Genomic DNA, 14,701 nt, shown 5'->3' on the forward strand with positions numbered 1-14,701 from the left:
GATTGTCTCCATCAAATTCCTCCCTTCAGGACTCAGGGAACTCACAGAAGAGGAGGCAGAAAGAGTGTAAGAGCCAGAAGAGCTGGAGGACACCAAGGAATCAAGGTCTTCTAGACACAAGACTGGAGCTCATATGAATAACAGAGACTGTGGCAGCATGCACAGAGCCTGCATGGGTCTGCACCAGATGAGGTCCTAGAGAAAAGGAGAGGTGGGCACATGCCTTCATTCCTAACCTAAAAGCTCTCTGCAATTGATAGCCACTTGCAAATGAAAAATTAGTTTCCTCTGAGGGAGACTCACTGAGATTCCATTCTGAGGAGTCGGCTCCATGCCCAGCAGTACATGGCCAACACAAAACTATCTCAGTGGCATCTTTGGAGGTTCTTTGTCTCATAATGTTGTCAGGGCAATTTTTTTTCTACCTTAGAGGTCCTTTGCGTATCTATTATGGCTCCTGGTTTTGTGTTTTTATGAAATGTTGGTGTGTGCGAATGTGTGTGTCTCTGCTCTTTTTTGGTCATTTTGTTGTATTCTTCTTTGTCTATTTTTATTTGTCTTATTTTATTATCATTCCCTACATGCCTGTTTGCTTTCTAAGGAGAGACAGAAAGGGTGTGCATTTGGATGGGAGAGGAGGTGAGGAGGAACTGGGAGGAGTGTGTGTGGGGGAACCATTGTGTGGGGGAAAAAATCTATTTCCGATAAAAGAAAAATAATTCTAGAGGATCTAAACAAAGGGTCATAAACTGGCTAGTCACAATGTCAGCTTTTTGCTGTCATTACTGCTCACAGTGGGTTTTCTGAGGGCAGAAGCTTCGATCTCAAACTTAAACGATGAAGACAGGGGCGTCCATATTCTCTAGCTAATTCAGTTGATTTTACCTCACTCAGCACACATACCCTAAGCACTTCCCCAGGGCAAGGCTGACCGACATTTTTATTAGCAATAATCTCCGCCTTCTTCTGATTATCTGGAGATTTAAGACCACATAATCACCCTCCACGTCAGAGGGGTGGGGGAAGAACTGGCTAAGAGGCCCCAAATCCCTCCTAACACTTGCTTCTTCCCTATCAGCAAGATTAGAGCACTCGAGCCTCTCTGCCGCTAGTGTTCAGATCTGGCAGGCTAGCCTGGGCTTTTTCAGGCCAGGAAGAACAGCTTTGAGGGTAATGTCTGGGGCCCCTGGTAGGCTGGTCTCTCTGAGACAGTGCAGGGCACGCTATCTGTCCTTCCCCCGGCAGTAAGCAGACCAGGGACCCTAGACAAGCAGGAGCCACAGGCAAGTGGCCTGACTCCCACAGCCATGCTGAAACAGAGCAACGAGAGGAGACCATCACTGAGCTACAAGCCTTGGACTATTCCAGAGACCGAGGAGGTGCCCAGCACCAGGAGCAACCAACATCGCAGGAGCATCTGCTCCTTGGGAGCCCGCACTGGCTCTCAGGCCAGCATCACACCACCGTGGACCTACAATTACTACATTGAGGAAGATGAGGACGGCGGGGAGGAGGAAGAGGACTGGAAGGATGACCTTGCGGAGGAGGACCAGCAGCCGGAGCGCCCCACGGCCCCTCTGGATGCCCATACTGACACTCCAGTCCAGCTCTCCACGCTGAAAGTGAACGTAGGCGGCCACAGCTACCAGCTGGAATGCTACGAGCTAGCCAACTACCCCAAAACGCGTCTGGGCCGTCTGGTCACCTCCACCAGCCGCAGCTGCCAGCTGGGCCTGTGCGACGATTACGAGGCACAGACAGATGAGTACTTCTTTGACCGTGACCCCGCGGTCTTCCAGCTCATCTATAATTTCTACATATCTGGGGTGCTGCTGGTGAGAGATGAGCTGTGTCCCCGCAGCTTCCTGGAGGAGCTAGGCTACTGGGGCGTGAGGCTCAAGTACACACCACGCTGTTGTCGCATCTGCTTTGAGGAGCGGAGGGATGAACTGAGCGAGCAGCTCAAGATCCAGCGGGAGCTGCGTGCACAGGCACAGGCCGAGGAGGCCGAGGAGCTCTTCCGGGACATGCGCTTCTACGGGCCGCAGCGTCGCCGCCTCTGGAACCTCATGGAGAAGCCCTTTTCCTCGGTGGCCGCCAAGGTCATGGGGGTGGCCTCCAACCTCTTCGTACTCATCTCCGTGGTGGCCCTGGCGCTCAACACAGTGGAGGAGATGCAGCACCAGGCCGAGCAGGGCACAGGTGGTGGGGACCCGAGGCCCATCCTGGAGCTCGTGGAGATGCTATGTGTGGCTTTCTTCACCCTGGAGTTCCTGCTGCGCCTCGCCTCCACCCCCAACCTGCGACGCTTCGCGCGCAGCGCCCTCAACCTGGTGGACCTGGTGGCCATTCTGCCCTTCTACCTGCAGCTGCTGCTTGAGTGCTTCACGAGCGAGGACCAGAGGGGTGGCAAGGGTTCCCCGATGGAACATGACCTGGAGACCGTGGGGCGCGTGGGCAAGGTGGGTCAGGTGCTGCGCATCATGCGCCTCATGCGCATCTTCCGCATCCTCAAGCTGGCACGCCACTCCACCGGGTTGCGTGCCTTTGGCTTCACGCTGCGCCAGTGCTACCAGCAGGTGGGCTGCCTGATGCTCTTCATCACTATGGGCATCTTCTCCTTCTCCGCAGCTGTCTACTCGGTAGAGCACGATGTGCCTGGCACCAACTTCACCAGCATCCTCCATGCCTGGTGGTGGGCTGCGGTGAGTACTATGGTGCTTGTGCTTCTTCATCCTTTCTCCCAGGACGACACACTCCACCCCTCCCTTTCCTTGGTCAAGCCTTTGCGAGCTTGTCTCTTGACCTTTCCTGGTCTGGCTAAAGGATAATGCACCTCTGCACCACATGGCTGCCTCCAACACAACGACATCAAGTTGGAACGACATCAAGATTGTTGTTTACTAACTCAATTTTACATGGTCCTAAGGATTTTCAAATCCAGGTTTGATCTGAAAGTCCTTAACAGGGAGCTGATGAGGTGTTGCATGAATCCTGTAATCCTTGCACTTGGGAGGTGGAGCGAGGAGGGTCAGGAATTCAAGGCCAGCCTTGGCCAGCTTAGGTTACTTGAGGCCCTCCCAATTCAAAGGGGGAGAGAGAGAGAGAGAGAGAGAGAGAGAGAGAGAGAGAGAGAGAGAGAGAGAGAGAGAGAGAGAGAGAGAGAGAATGAACAACAAAAGCAAAACATGAAGAAGAAGGAGGAGGAGGAGGAGGGGGATAAGGAGAAGAAGAAGAAGAAGAAGAAGAAAGAAATCTTTGGCAGGCAGAATTTAAGAAAAGTGAGAAATGATCCACATTTTGTGGATACAATAGGCCTCCTCATTGCCCAGTGGCCACTTATTGGACACTTAGCGTCCTAAATGATTTATAAAGCTGATTTTACTTAAACATCACAAAGAAATGGCTGTTGTCACCCTCTTTTTAAGAGGACAAGTAAGAAGTAGCTTCAGTGTTTGAAGGACACTATAGATATGTTGGGGGCGGGTAAGATTTGGCTGAACAATGTTGACCCTGACGGAGACCTTACTGCCTCTTGTTCTAGTTAAGTCTGAGTGTGGAAAGATGCATCTAACTTCTAACTACACTGCAGTTCTTCCAGGATAGAGTGTAATTGTCCCATTTTATAACCAGAGGCGCCGGGGTCCAGAGAGTGTGGGGGTAGGCGCACAGCTGGAGGTGATCCCCAGGGATAAAATGTAAGTCCGTGCTACTCTAACTTCCATGTCCTTTCCTTGCCCTGCCACTGGGCCTTGCAAGCTTTCAGTCATTGTCACACCTTGCCTAATGTGACTGTTAATATACTTGTTATTCTTATCACTGTTTTGAATACTCGACTCTTTATACTAACCTATACCATTTACTTAAAATGCCTATTTCTGGTATACTAGATAAATCCCTGAAAGATACTAACCACCTTACCTCAGATCAGTGAGTAAACTTGCTGGTATGAGGAAGAATTGAATAGCTTCTTCGTTTTTCTCCTTTAAAGCAGATGCTAATGCAAATGAGAGCAGATGTTTATGACATTAACATTGACGATGTCAGCACACAGTCCAGTACAAAATTCTGAGATAAACCTAACCCCAGGGCCACTGACAGAGCAGGACATCAGGGGCTAGCCTCCAGGATTCCAGCAATTAACCATGATTCCAGGTAGCTGACCGGGAGATTTCAGGCCACCATTCACCTTCCTCATCCCCATGTCTCTACAAGAGGAAGCTGGACTTGCAGTCCCCTGCAGCTCACTGGGTCTTCCTTCCCTTTCAAGCTGAAAGTAAGGGTGCTGTTAGGCTCTTCTGAGCAAGCTTGTCAGAGGCTGCTGCTCTGATCAGATTCCAAGTGTTGAAAGGTCATCTCCATAGTAGATAAACCGTGTGTACAGATGGAGTTCTTGGAGGATGATTTGTCCCCAGCAAATGACATTTACTTTAAAGGTGACTAAAGTGGAAATGCAAACCGCAAATCCACATGCTGACAATATAATACAAAGGTTTTTATTTATTTATTTTTATTGCAAGTAAATTGGTTTGCCGGTATGAGGGCGTTGGATTCCTTGGAACTGGAATTACAGACAGTTGTGAGCGGCCACGTGGGTGCTGGCAATTGAACCCGGGCTCTTTGGAAGAGCAGCAGTGCTTTTAACCCCTGAGCCACCTCTCCAGCCCCATAATACAAAGTTTTAAAGTCAAATTTTTATTCAGCCAAAGATCTTAAAAGGCTATGGTGAACAGGCCATGGCACTATGGGGCTTCCAACTCGTTTTAGGCCACAATATTTGTGCTATATAAATACTTCTAGTAGACCTATTAATACTGATTTTTTAACTTTAAATATTTTTGATGTTAATGCTCATTGATCACTTAATTTCCTGTGCTAATTAATGCCAAGTGAAGCTTTTTCTCTTCTGGTAATAAATTCATTTTATTCAGAATCAGTAATTTTTTTTAAAAAAAATTCCCAACAAAAGTTAAATCACCCTTGACTTTTTTTAATCTGTGAAATAGTTTACCTATTATTGTTTTAATCAATGTGAGGGGTTTGGAGTATAGAGCCCTTATCTTTATCAAACACGGTTTTTACAAACCAAATCTCACATATTCTGACCTCCCCATTCAACCTACCTTACCCCCTACCAGTGACCTTTATCCAGTTTGTTCTGAGGTTTATACAGGACAAATCATTATGAAGTGCACAAGTGACTGATAACTTGTGTTTTCTCCCCCCGGGCAAACCTAAAAACCCAGTAGGAACAATTTCCTTGATTATTCTAGGACTGTGGCGTTCCTCAGAACTGATGCTATAAGCTCAGCTCTTTTTGGTACTTTGATTATCTTGCATGTTATGTACTTAGACATTTTATTATCAGAGAGCAAGGAGGAAAGAACACCATGAAATGATAGACACAAAGTGTCCTGGTACTTAGACATAGTTGTAAAGTGAGAAGATGTAAAATAACCCACAAAAGTCCATCTTCCTCCCTGAGGACATGCAGTATGCCAGGTCATATTCTAAACACTAAGCATTGAATGATGGGTGGAGGGTATCTTTCCATTATGATGCTTACATTTTAGTGCAGAAAGAAATGTAATCATTTCTAATATTGGTATGAGAAAACATGGGATAGCAGGATAGAGAGCAGTTGGGATGGCAGAATTTATTTTTCATGGTATAGCAGAAATGTCATGTTAGAGATGAGATGACCTTGAGATCAAGTTTGAACCATGAGAAGAAATTCACTTAAATCTACATAACTAAACAGGCATAAGGAGGTGAGAAGTGGGATTTTGACCATAGGCAACATGTTACTCTGTACGCTAATTAAAAATTTAAATAAATAAAAAAGAGAGGTGGGATTTTAAAAGTAACTGGCCCACAAGTATTTTATTGAGCACATATACTTTTTCCTAAAACCTTGAGCACAACCCCCAAATACATACACATTTGCTTGTTTATAAATGATGTATAAGTTACAAGTTTCTTACTGCCACAGCAATGGCATATCACAACCCCTGCCAACACTGCATGACTTAAAGAATCAAGCATTCATTTAGTGCATGAATATAAAAGTGAGCCACTAAATCTAGGTGTGGTTGTGCATGCTTTTAATTCTAGCCTTTAGGAGGCAAAACCAGGCAGATCTTTATGAGACTGAAGCCACCCTGGTCTACATAGCAAGTTCCAGGCCCACCAGAGCTGTACAGTGAGATCTTGCCCCAGTAAATAAATAGATAAATAAATAAATAAGTAAATGCCTGTGAGCAACTAATCTGGTCTGTTTAAACTTCAAGTTCTTTTCATCTGGTAACCCTCACTCTCATGTCTGACAGCCCAGCTGGATTAAAGATGGTATAAAGATAAAAGGAGGAAGCTGGGCTCCATGTCCCTCGTACTTCTACAGACCTGTCTCTTGGCTGTGGTAAAGGTCAGGAGAGAGAGTACAGACCTAACTATGCAAGCACTGCATCATATCACTTCTGTTCATATTTGCTCAACTTGGTGAATTGTAGGTATCAGCTCAACCCAAAGCAAGTCACATGACCATACTCAAGCAAGGGTCAGGGCAGGACAGGAAAGTACAAAAGCTTTGTGGGACTTATAGAAAATACCTTGGTGGCAGGGAGGTACAGTAAGTTAGATCTAATAAAAAAAATCATCCTACTCTAGTAATATATTACTGCTCAAATATATTATACCCATACACTCACATATTGAAATGTCAAGGTGAAGTAAAAAGAAATATGATAGATATTTTCTTTTCCTTTTTTCTTTTCATTTGGCACAGGGTCCCACAGTGTAACTCTGGCTGACCTGGAACTCACTAATAGACCAGGAGGACCTTGAACTCATAGAGATCACTGCCTCTGCCTCCCAAATGCTAGGATTAAAGGTATGTGCTCCCACACCTGGCTATGATTGATAGAATCTTATGCTACTCACATGAGACACAGATTCTCCGACTCATTCTCCTAGGTATTGTTTGTTCCTTACCAGAACTTAGAGAACAATTCGCAAGCTGATCTGCTTTTAATATCATCCCTCTCCCTAATGCCAAGGATCCTTCAACCCTCTGTAATTCAAGTGGGAGTTTTAAAAGAAATAAGTCACTTTTGTTATTGTGAAAAATTTCACTCTTGTGCAGCCCTTATACATGTAAGAACAAATCCCTCGTGGAGCCTTACATCTGCAATTGCTTATGTATGTAAGATAGACCCTTCTCATCTGCCAAATGCTGGTTATTTGTGAGCACTCATGTAATAAGAAACACATGTAACATACTAGCCTGTAGTAAGTCTGTAATAAGTAGAAGCTACCACATCAATCTATCTGATAGTCTTTATCACATGGAAGCAATAACCTTTGATTCCAGATGCATTTTAGGAGAAATTAAAGGGAATGATCCCTTCTTTACTGGGGCCGGGGGGTGGGGGTGGAGGGAGGATTGTGAGACTTAAGAAGGGCAAGCTTCTGAGTATGTAGATCAGAAAGCCATGCCTGAAACAGTGCCAGCCATGTAGGGGTTTTCAGGGTTACCCAATTGGCAAATACATCCTATGGGCCAACAACGATAACTCTGTGATGAAGCTGTAACCATCAGCCTCCTGAGTGGGCTTGTTTTCAAGTAAAAAGGCCAGTTAGATTGTCAACAAACCACTTCCTTTGGACTCTTCCAGAAAAATTAAAGTTGTAGAAGTAAAAGAGGAAACTATGGCATAAACCCATCACTTCTAAAACTCTCCTAAAAGGAAACCTGTCTTAGGCTGGGGCACCAGATAGTTTTGTGCCCCACAGAGCTGGCTCTCCCTCTTTGCTTTCCTAAATGATAGTATCATTTCCTTGAAAATAGTTGGTCTTTGGAAGATCACTGAAATTTATTTTAATTGATTGCTTGGAAACAACACATATATGAAGTAAATTGGGGTACAGTCAGGAAAATGGAAATCAAGGTGAGGATTTGCTGAGGAAAAAGATGTGCGGTTATTAGGAGGGTAAAAGAAAAAAAGTAGCAAATGGAGAGAACAACTATTGGCCTTAGGACAGGAAGAACAGATGGGAGATGGTAGTGTTATCAGACTTGGGCCTACAGAGGAGGGCCATGTGGAGTTAGTGCACGGATCTACAAGGTGGCGCCTTGAGACTGGTGCTGGGGGGACAGAGAGGTTCAAACTATCTGAGCCATATGATGATGATGGAAATCGGAGTCAATCACAGAGATCCTCCAACCTCCTTCCTACCTCCCAGGCTCCCAAATGTGCCTCTGCTCTGAAAAACAGCCAATAAGGGAAACTGGGAAATGTAGGCTGTAGAATCCCAGTTGGAGAATTAAAGAAAAGGGCACCAGGCTTGGGACTCGACTGGACTACCTGTAATATCTGGTACAGAAAAGTATTGAAGTTCTAGCTTGTTCAGAAACAGTTATAAATGAGGCAACAGCTCAAAGACACCGGTTTTGTTTTTGTTTTTGTTTGTTTATTTGTTTTGTATCTCAGGGGCCCCTTTTATGTCTTTAAAGCTTGTTTCTCCTCTTGTTCAAGATGACTTCAGTGAAGTGTGAGTGAGCATCAAAGGGATGGAGAGGTGTTTAATAAGCTGAAGATGCATAGAGCATCTTTATTGGCTGCCTCTGTATGGGTAGATTGCTGGACCTGCATCTGTGGTTTGCCTTAGCTTGGGCCAACCTCCTCCTTTCTGTACCACTTACACTCATGTTAAAACTGTAGCATACCCTAACATCCAAATGAGAGTCATTGTTCAGAGTGTTAATCTTATTCTTACTACAAAATACTTTGAGGAATTGTCCCCAGAGTGATTGCATTCAGTATTTGACGTAGGCAACTGACATCAAGATTAATTATCAGGATGGCTACAGCAACTTGTACCTATCTGAATTGTTTCATTAGACTACAATCCTAGAGGAAATATTTGCAAACAAGAAATATTTGTTGCAACAGTAGCATGGATAAATAGCCTTTGAAGGACAACATATACTGTTGAGCATAGTTTTAAGAGGAAAAACAGCCTTTACTGGCTCTCTTCTTTGGGAAAACCCGAAGGGGTAATAATTATTTTCTTAGTTAGGTTTGTTTCCTGGAATCATACTTCCTAGATGCATGAACTACTGGCTGCCAAGACATTTTATCTATTCCCTATTTTTCATGAGGGAAACAAACATTGTTTGTTGAAGGAGAAATTCAAGTGTGATAGTCCTGTCTCAGAGGAAACCCTGATGCTTGTCTGAACAGTGGTTGGCAGACCAGGATTTGTTGATTAATGAGGGAGCTGTCATGGGACAGTCACGTTCTGAGTCTTGAAACACAGAAGTAGGGGAAAGCTGTAAGTTTTCAGTAGCATGGTCAGCTTCCAGTTTAAGACTAATTAAATAGCCAGTTTTGCTAGATTTTTGGATGAATTGCAGACACTTTGGTTCCATTTGCAAACTCATCTTTTGCTAATGGGAGAACTCACTCTGTAAGGTCATTTGGTCAGTCTGGGGTCTTCTGTGTTAATATCATCTATGGAGGTGTGATATATGCTATGTAATCTACAGAAACTTCCCTAAGCCAAGAAATCCTAAGTCTTACCCCGAAGCAAGGGACAACACAAGATTACAAACTAGGCATAGGGGCACACACCTTTAATCCCAGAATTTGGAAGACAGAGGCAGGTGGATCTCTGTGAGTTCTAGGCCAGCCTGCTCCACATAGTGAGTTCCAGAACAGCCAGAGCTACATAGTGCGACTCTGTCTCAAAAATAAATAAATAAAAAAGAACAAGGTTACATACTGCATAAAATTATCCTCAAAACAGACAGCAAAACAACTCTATATTTTTGAACATATTCTTAGGGACCAGATACACATAGCCTCCCAGCAAGAGAGGTGTCTTCTCTGAAACTAGAGATCCAAGATACTCAAGATTTTTCATACCTAATTATGTATTTCAGATATTTTTGTTTAAGGCAAAACAATTTGCTTTTGACTTTTCACTCAAATTTTATGCAAAAAAATAAAAATATTGTAATTATATCACCATATCCGAAATAAAAGAAAATAAGAAATAAAATGAAAAGGTCTTGATAATTTATGGAAAACAAAACTTAAAGAAAGTAAGGTTTGTGGTGATGCTAAGCCAGTATAGGAATTAACCAAAAGCTTAATAACAGCCTTGTGTATTAATCACTTCCTTTCCTCTCTGTCTCCCCAGTCCTTTCCTCACTGTTTGACCCTTGTGTGTCTGGCTGACTGCAGGGCCTCTCCTTTGGAGATGTGTCATGTTCTAAAACTACCCCTTCCTATCATCACTTGTCTCAGTCACCAAACTCTCTTCAGTGGCCTCCACAAAAAAAATCAATGACTGCATGGTCATCCTGGAGTGTAAGTGATGGTGTTTGTGATAGATGAAAAGTACAGCTTGGCTTGCACACGTGGAAAGAGGTCTGACTCTGGTATGGCCAGGGACAAGACATATATGCAGACACACCGGCAGATGTGGAGATGAACTGAAGTGTAACTTGGTCTCTGCTGTTCCTTATGTTTTTATCCAGAGTGTGGGGAAAGAATATCCTCTACCAAAGCCATGGGAAATGCTGCCTTGAAATCTCCCTCACACAGAATTTAGCCAAAGTCCGGAGGGTCCTGTTTCTACAGTTTGTAGGTCTATTAGACAAAAGAGGTCAAGCTCCTGGTGGAGAATTACTCCATAAGTGTTTGTGTTTGCTTCTCTTCAGCTGGGGCTAGCTCTAAGAGAGGGCCCCTGAGGTCTTCCTCAGGCATATGCTCCCACAGCCTGAGGATAGGGACACCTTCGATTCCTATTACAATCATACCAAGTAGGTACTATCATTATCTCCGTATGTCAAAAATAGAAACTGAGGCAGAGAATTTAACTGCTTTGCCCAAAACTCACACAACTGTGAAGTAGGTTCAGACCCAGGAAGTCAAGTGTGGTCCTTTGCTGTGGGATAATGCTTTTGTACACTGGTTTAATAAAAGACTGATTGGCCAGTAGCCAGGCAGGAAGTATAGGCAGGATAAGCAGATGAGGAGAATTCTGGGAAGAGGAAGGCTGAGTCGGGAGAAGCCAGCCCACTGTCCAGGGAGCAGCATGTAATGGCACACAGGTAAATCCATGGAACATGTGGTGACATATAGATTAACAGAAATGAGCTGAGTTTAAGTGTAAGTGCTAGTCAATAGTTAGCCTCAGCTAATGGCCAAGCAGTTATAAATAATATTAAGCCTCTGTGTGATTATTTTATAAGCAGACCATGGGACTGCAGGGCCCAGGCAGGACTGGAGAAACTGCTAGCTACAGTCCTTTTTTTTTTGTTTTTTGATTTTTTGGTTTTGGTTTTTGGTTTTTAGAGACAGGGTTTTTCTGTGTAGCTTTGGTGCCTGTCCTGGGTCTCGCTCTGTAGACCAGGCTAGCCTCGAACTCACAGAGATCTGCCTGGCTCTGCCTCCCGAGTGCTGAGATTAAAGGCGTGCACCGCCGCCACCAGCCAGCCCAGTCCTTATTTCTCTAACTCTGAAAATGTCATCCTACCTCTGTCATGCTTGCTTGTGTTCCTCTGCCATGGGAAAAGGGAGTTCTCTTGACAGAGATGGAGCAGTGAGCCTTGGGACCTGTCCTTCCTTGGAGCACACCTTTCCCTTTTCCGTGGCTCTTATCAGTGCCAGCTTTGCCCAGCTGGCTCATTTCTCCATTTCATTCCAATCAATCAACCACATTTGGAAGTTCAAACTAACCCTTGCGTCATCAGCCCAACAGTGCTTACGTTTCTGAGCCAAAGGCCATCTCAGTGTGGCAAGGGAGTGACTGTATAATTACTGCCATCTGTTGGAAGACCAGGACAACCATCACACAAATCCGGGGAGCAACAAGCACCCCTGGAGCTGGCAAGAGGATGTTTTTACTACAGTAAGCAACAGCCCTGCTTCACAGGCTCCCAGTGACTTAGTCTGGGGACCAACGGAAGCACATGAGGCATAAAAACAGTCCCCAGGGGGCTTCCCCAGGGTTTTCTCTGGCTATACTAAGTGATAACTAGTCCCATGGGAATCTGCATTTTAAACAGGAAGCTTGTTAACCTAAATAAATCTCTAATTAGTGGGATTTAAAACAGTGTGTCAAGAATGATGAAAGGAATTTCATGAAGGGTGAACGTAAGGTCTTCTGAAGGTCTCTTCACAATGTAATGAGTGTGTTTCTCTAGATGAGTACAATTAAAGCAGCTGCATTAAAAAAGAAAATAGAACTACACAGCAGCTCTGAGCAATGTTATCATTGTCTCCTTTTAAAGATGACGGGAGCACAATGGAGTGTGCATTGCCCTGGGTGCCTGATACTATGCCCACTGCTTTGTATATAGCTCTATAGATGTCTGAGAGATGGTCCAGCTTCTGAATGTATGTCCCAAGACCTACCAGCTGGGAAGGGTCAGTCTGGACTTGAACACTGTTCTGATTGCCTCTAAGCTCAGGATTTTTCTCAGACATTCATGATGAAGGTGACTCCAGGGAATCCTCCTGTCCTAATACAGCCTGGAAGAGGTAGGGAAGCAAAGACAATTACTGAACACGTTCTATGACAGGAATTCAACATATGTTACATCATGCTTGTTCCTACAGCTCTTTAAAGTGGATCGTGTCTCCCTGTGCTGCATCTAAAAACATTGATGTGTCATAGTCAGGACTTAAACTAGCCTTTCAGCTCCATAGCTTGCATTCTTTCCACAGTCCTTCAGGCCCCTCTGAAAGCTGGCTCCCTGGGAGCTCTTAACAGTTATGTATAGCTGCAGGCTGCTCTCCCTTTCTCTTCCTTCTTTGGGCTAACCTTTCCATCCTGCTTTCCTTTTTTACAGGTAAGCATTTCCACTGTGGGCTATGGAGACATGTACCCAGAGACCCACCTGGGCAGGCTTTTTGCCTTCCTCTGCATCGCTTTTGGGATTATTCTCAATGGGATGCCCATTTCTATCCTCTACAACAAGTTCTCCGATTACTACAGCAAGCTCAAAGCCTACGAGTACACCGCCATCCGTAGGGAGCGGGGAAAGGTGGACTTTATGAAGAGAGCCACCAAGAAGATGGCTGAATGTTTATCTGGAAGCAACACACAGCCCACCACAAGGCATGAGAATTAACACTTCATTAGGACCCAAGGCTGCTAGACCCCAAGAACTTCAAAGCTTCATTGCTTCTTTTAAAATTATGGTACCCTCTGGCAGCAAAGGGGCCATGTGAAGCCGGCACACTCAAAGAGTGTTTGGTTCAAAGTTCTAACTCTAGGAATGCTCATTTGGGTGCAAACTCAAAATGCCTCACATTGCTCTGTAACTGGATTGTGTTCATGTATGACGTTGGCACTGGAAATGGATCCATGGAGCAACATTTTAGCTGTCTCTTTTAGCTTTTCATGGCATCCAGCTCAATATGTATTTTTAGACTTGAATTGACTGGAGATGAGGTTTCCTACTTCAAAGAAGGAGGGGGGCTCTTAATTTTCCAGACAATGGAGTGTTACAGCAGGAGCTCTGTAAGCTTTGGAGTCAGACCAACCTCTCAGCCAGGACCCCAGATCTACCAGCTTGGAGATTTATGGGAACTTACTTCAACCCTCTGAGCCTCGGTCTCTTTAACTATGAGATGTACAAAGTCTCACTTACCTCTTAATCTGAGTATTGGGATTGGAGATAACACTTGTACGTGCTCAATATGAGAAGGCTGTTCAAAGTGTCTGAGTGGTACTGCCTAATTATGTTCTCCACCAGTGAGTGGTTCACAACCAAAGGCAGTTTTTGTCCCCCAGGTCATGTTTGGAGATGTTCTTGATTGTCACTCTAGTGAAAGAGGACAAGGCAGGCTCCCAGCACCCAGTAGATTAGGGGCGTGGGATGCTACAGGACTGGAACCCTACAGTGAACAGGGCAGACCCTTGCGCTACAAATTACTAGATGTCAGTGAGGCCAATGCTGAGGAACCTCTGTCTAGAATTACTATGGGAACCCAAACTTGGTCCATGAAATGTGCCTGTAATTGTGAATTTCTCCCTCCCTTGAAAGGAGCGTCCCCCCACCCCCATCCTCATTCATAACTCAGACTTCCATCTTCCATTCTGTTTTCCAGGAAAGGGGTGGCAAACCTGCCTTTTCAACAATTACTGTGTGATAAACACTGAAGGAAGGACTCCTCCAGACTGAGGGTTGGCCATCAGTGCCCTCGGGTCATTTCTTTCCTTGAGATCATTCTTTTTTTTTTTTTTCTTTTGGTTTTGTTTTTTGAGACAGGGTTTCTCTGTGTAGTTTTGGAGCCTGCCCTGGATCTCACTCTGTAGACCAGACTGGCCTTGAACTCACAGAGATCTGCCTGGTTCTGCCTCCTGAGTGCTGGTATTAAAGGCATGTGCCACCACCGCCCTGCAAGATCATGCTTTTTCATTCCTTTCTGGGTCCACAGGCCTACTGTAACTCAAAATCTTGAGATAGAGGGCTCATTTGGACAGAGAACACAGAGATTTGCCCCTGTCCTCTCTGAGTATGACTGTTCCATCTCAATCATAAATAAGAGTAACTGTACTTTTGACAGAGGCAAATGCTAGGGACTGTACATGTAGTTTGTAACTTCATATAACCCTCAATACATCCCTAAACTAGATGCTGTGGTTTTTCTATGTAACGAGAAATGGAGGCTTAGAGAGGCTA

General features: G+C 44.7%; 1 protein-coding gene across 1 annotated transcript; it reads left to right on the top strand.

The window, feature by feature from the left end:
• Positions 1-1,244: 1,244 nt before the first annotated feature.
• Positions 1,245-14,282, top strand: Kcnv2 (potassium voltage-gated channel modifier subfamily V member 2). The gene is made up of 2 exons (XM_028895115.2): positions 1,245-2,705; positions 12,863-14,282. The coding sequence occupies exons 1-2, from the start codon at positions 1,308-1,310 to the stop codon at positions 13,142-13,144; spliced, it is 1,680 nt and encodes a 559-aa protein (XP_028750948.1). The 5' UTR covers positions 1,245-1,307; the 3' UTR covers positions 13,145-14,282.
• Positions 14,283-14,701: the final 419 nt, after the last annotated feature.

This window comes from Peromyscus leucopus, chromosome 1 (assembly GCF_004664715.2).
Source record: "Peromyscus leucopus breed LL Stock chromosome 1, UCI_PerLeu_2.1, whole genome shotgun sequence".
In the NCBI taxonomy this organism is placed as follows: domain Eukaryota; kingdom Metazoa; phylum Chordata; class Mammalia; order Rodentia; family Cricetidae; genus Peromyscus; species Peromyscus leucopus.

Coding starts and splice junctions, on each gene's coding strand:
- Kcnv2 (XM_028895115.2), top strand. CDS start 1,308: ATGCTGAAACAGAGCAACGAGAGGAGACCATCACTGAGCTACAAGCCT. Junction 2,706..12,862: donor ATGCCTGGTGGTGGGCTGCG/GTGAGTACTATG, acceptor CCTTTTTTACAG/GTAAGCATTTCCACTGTGGG.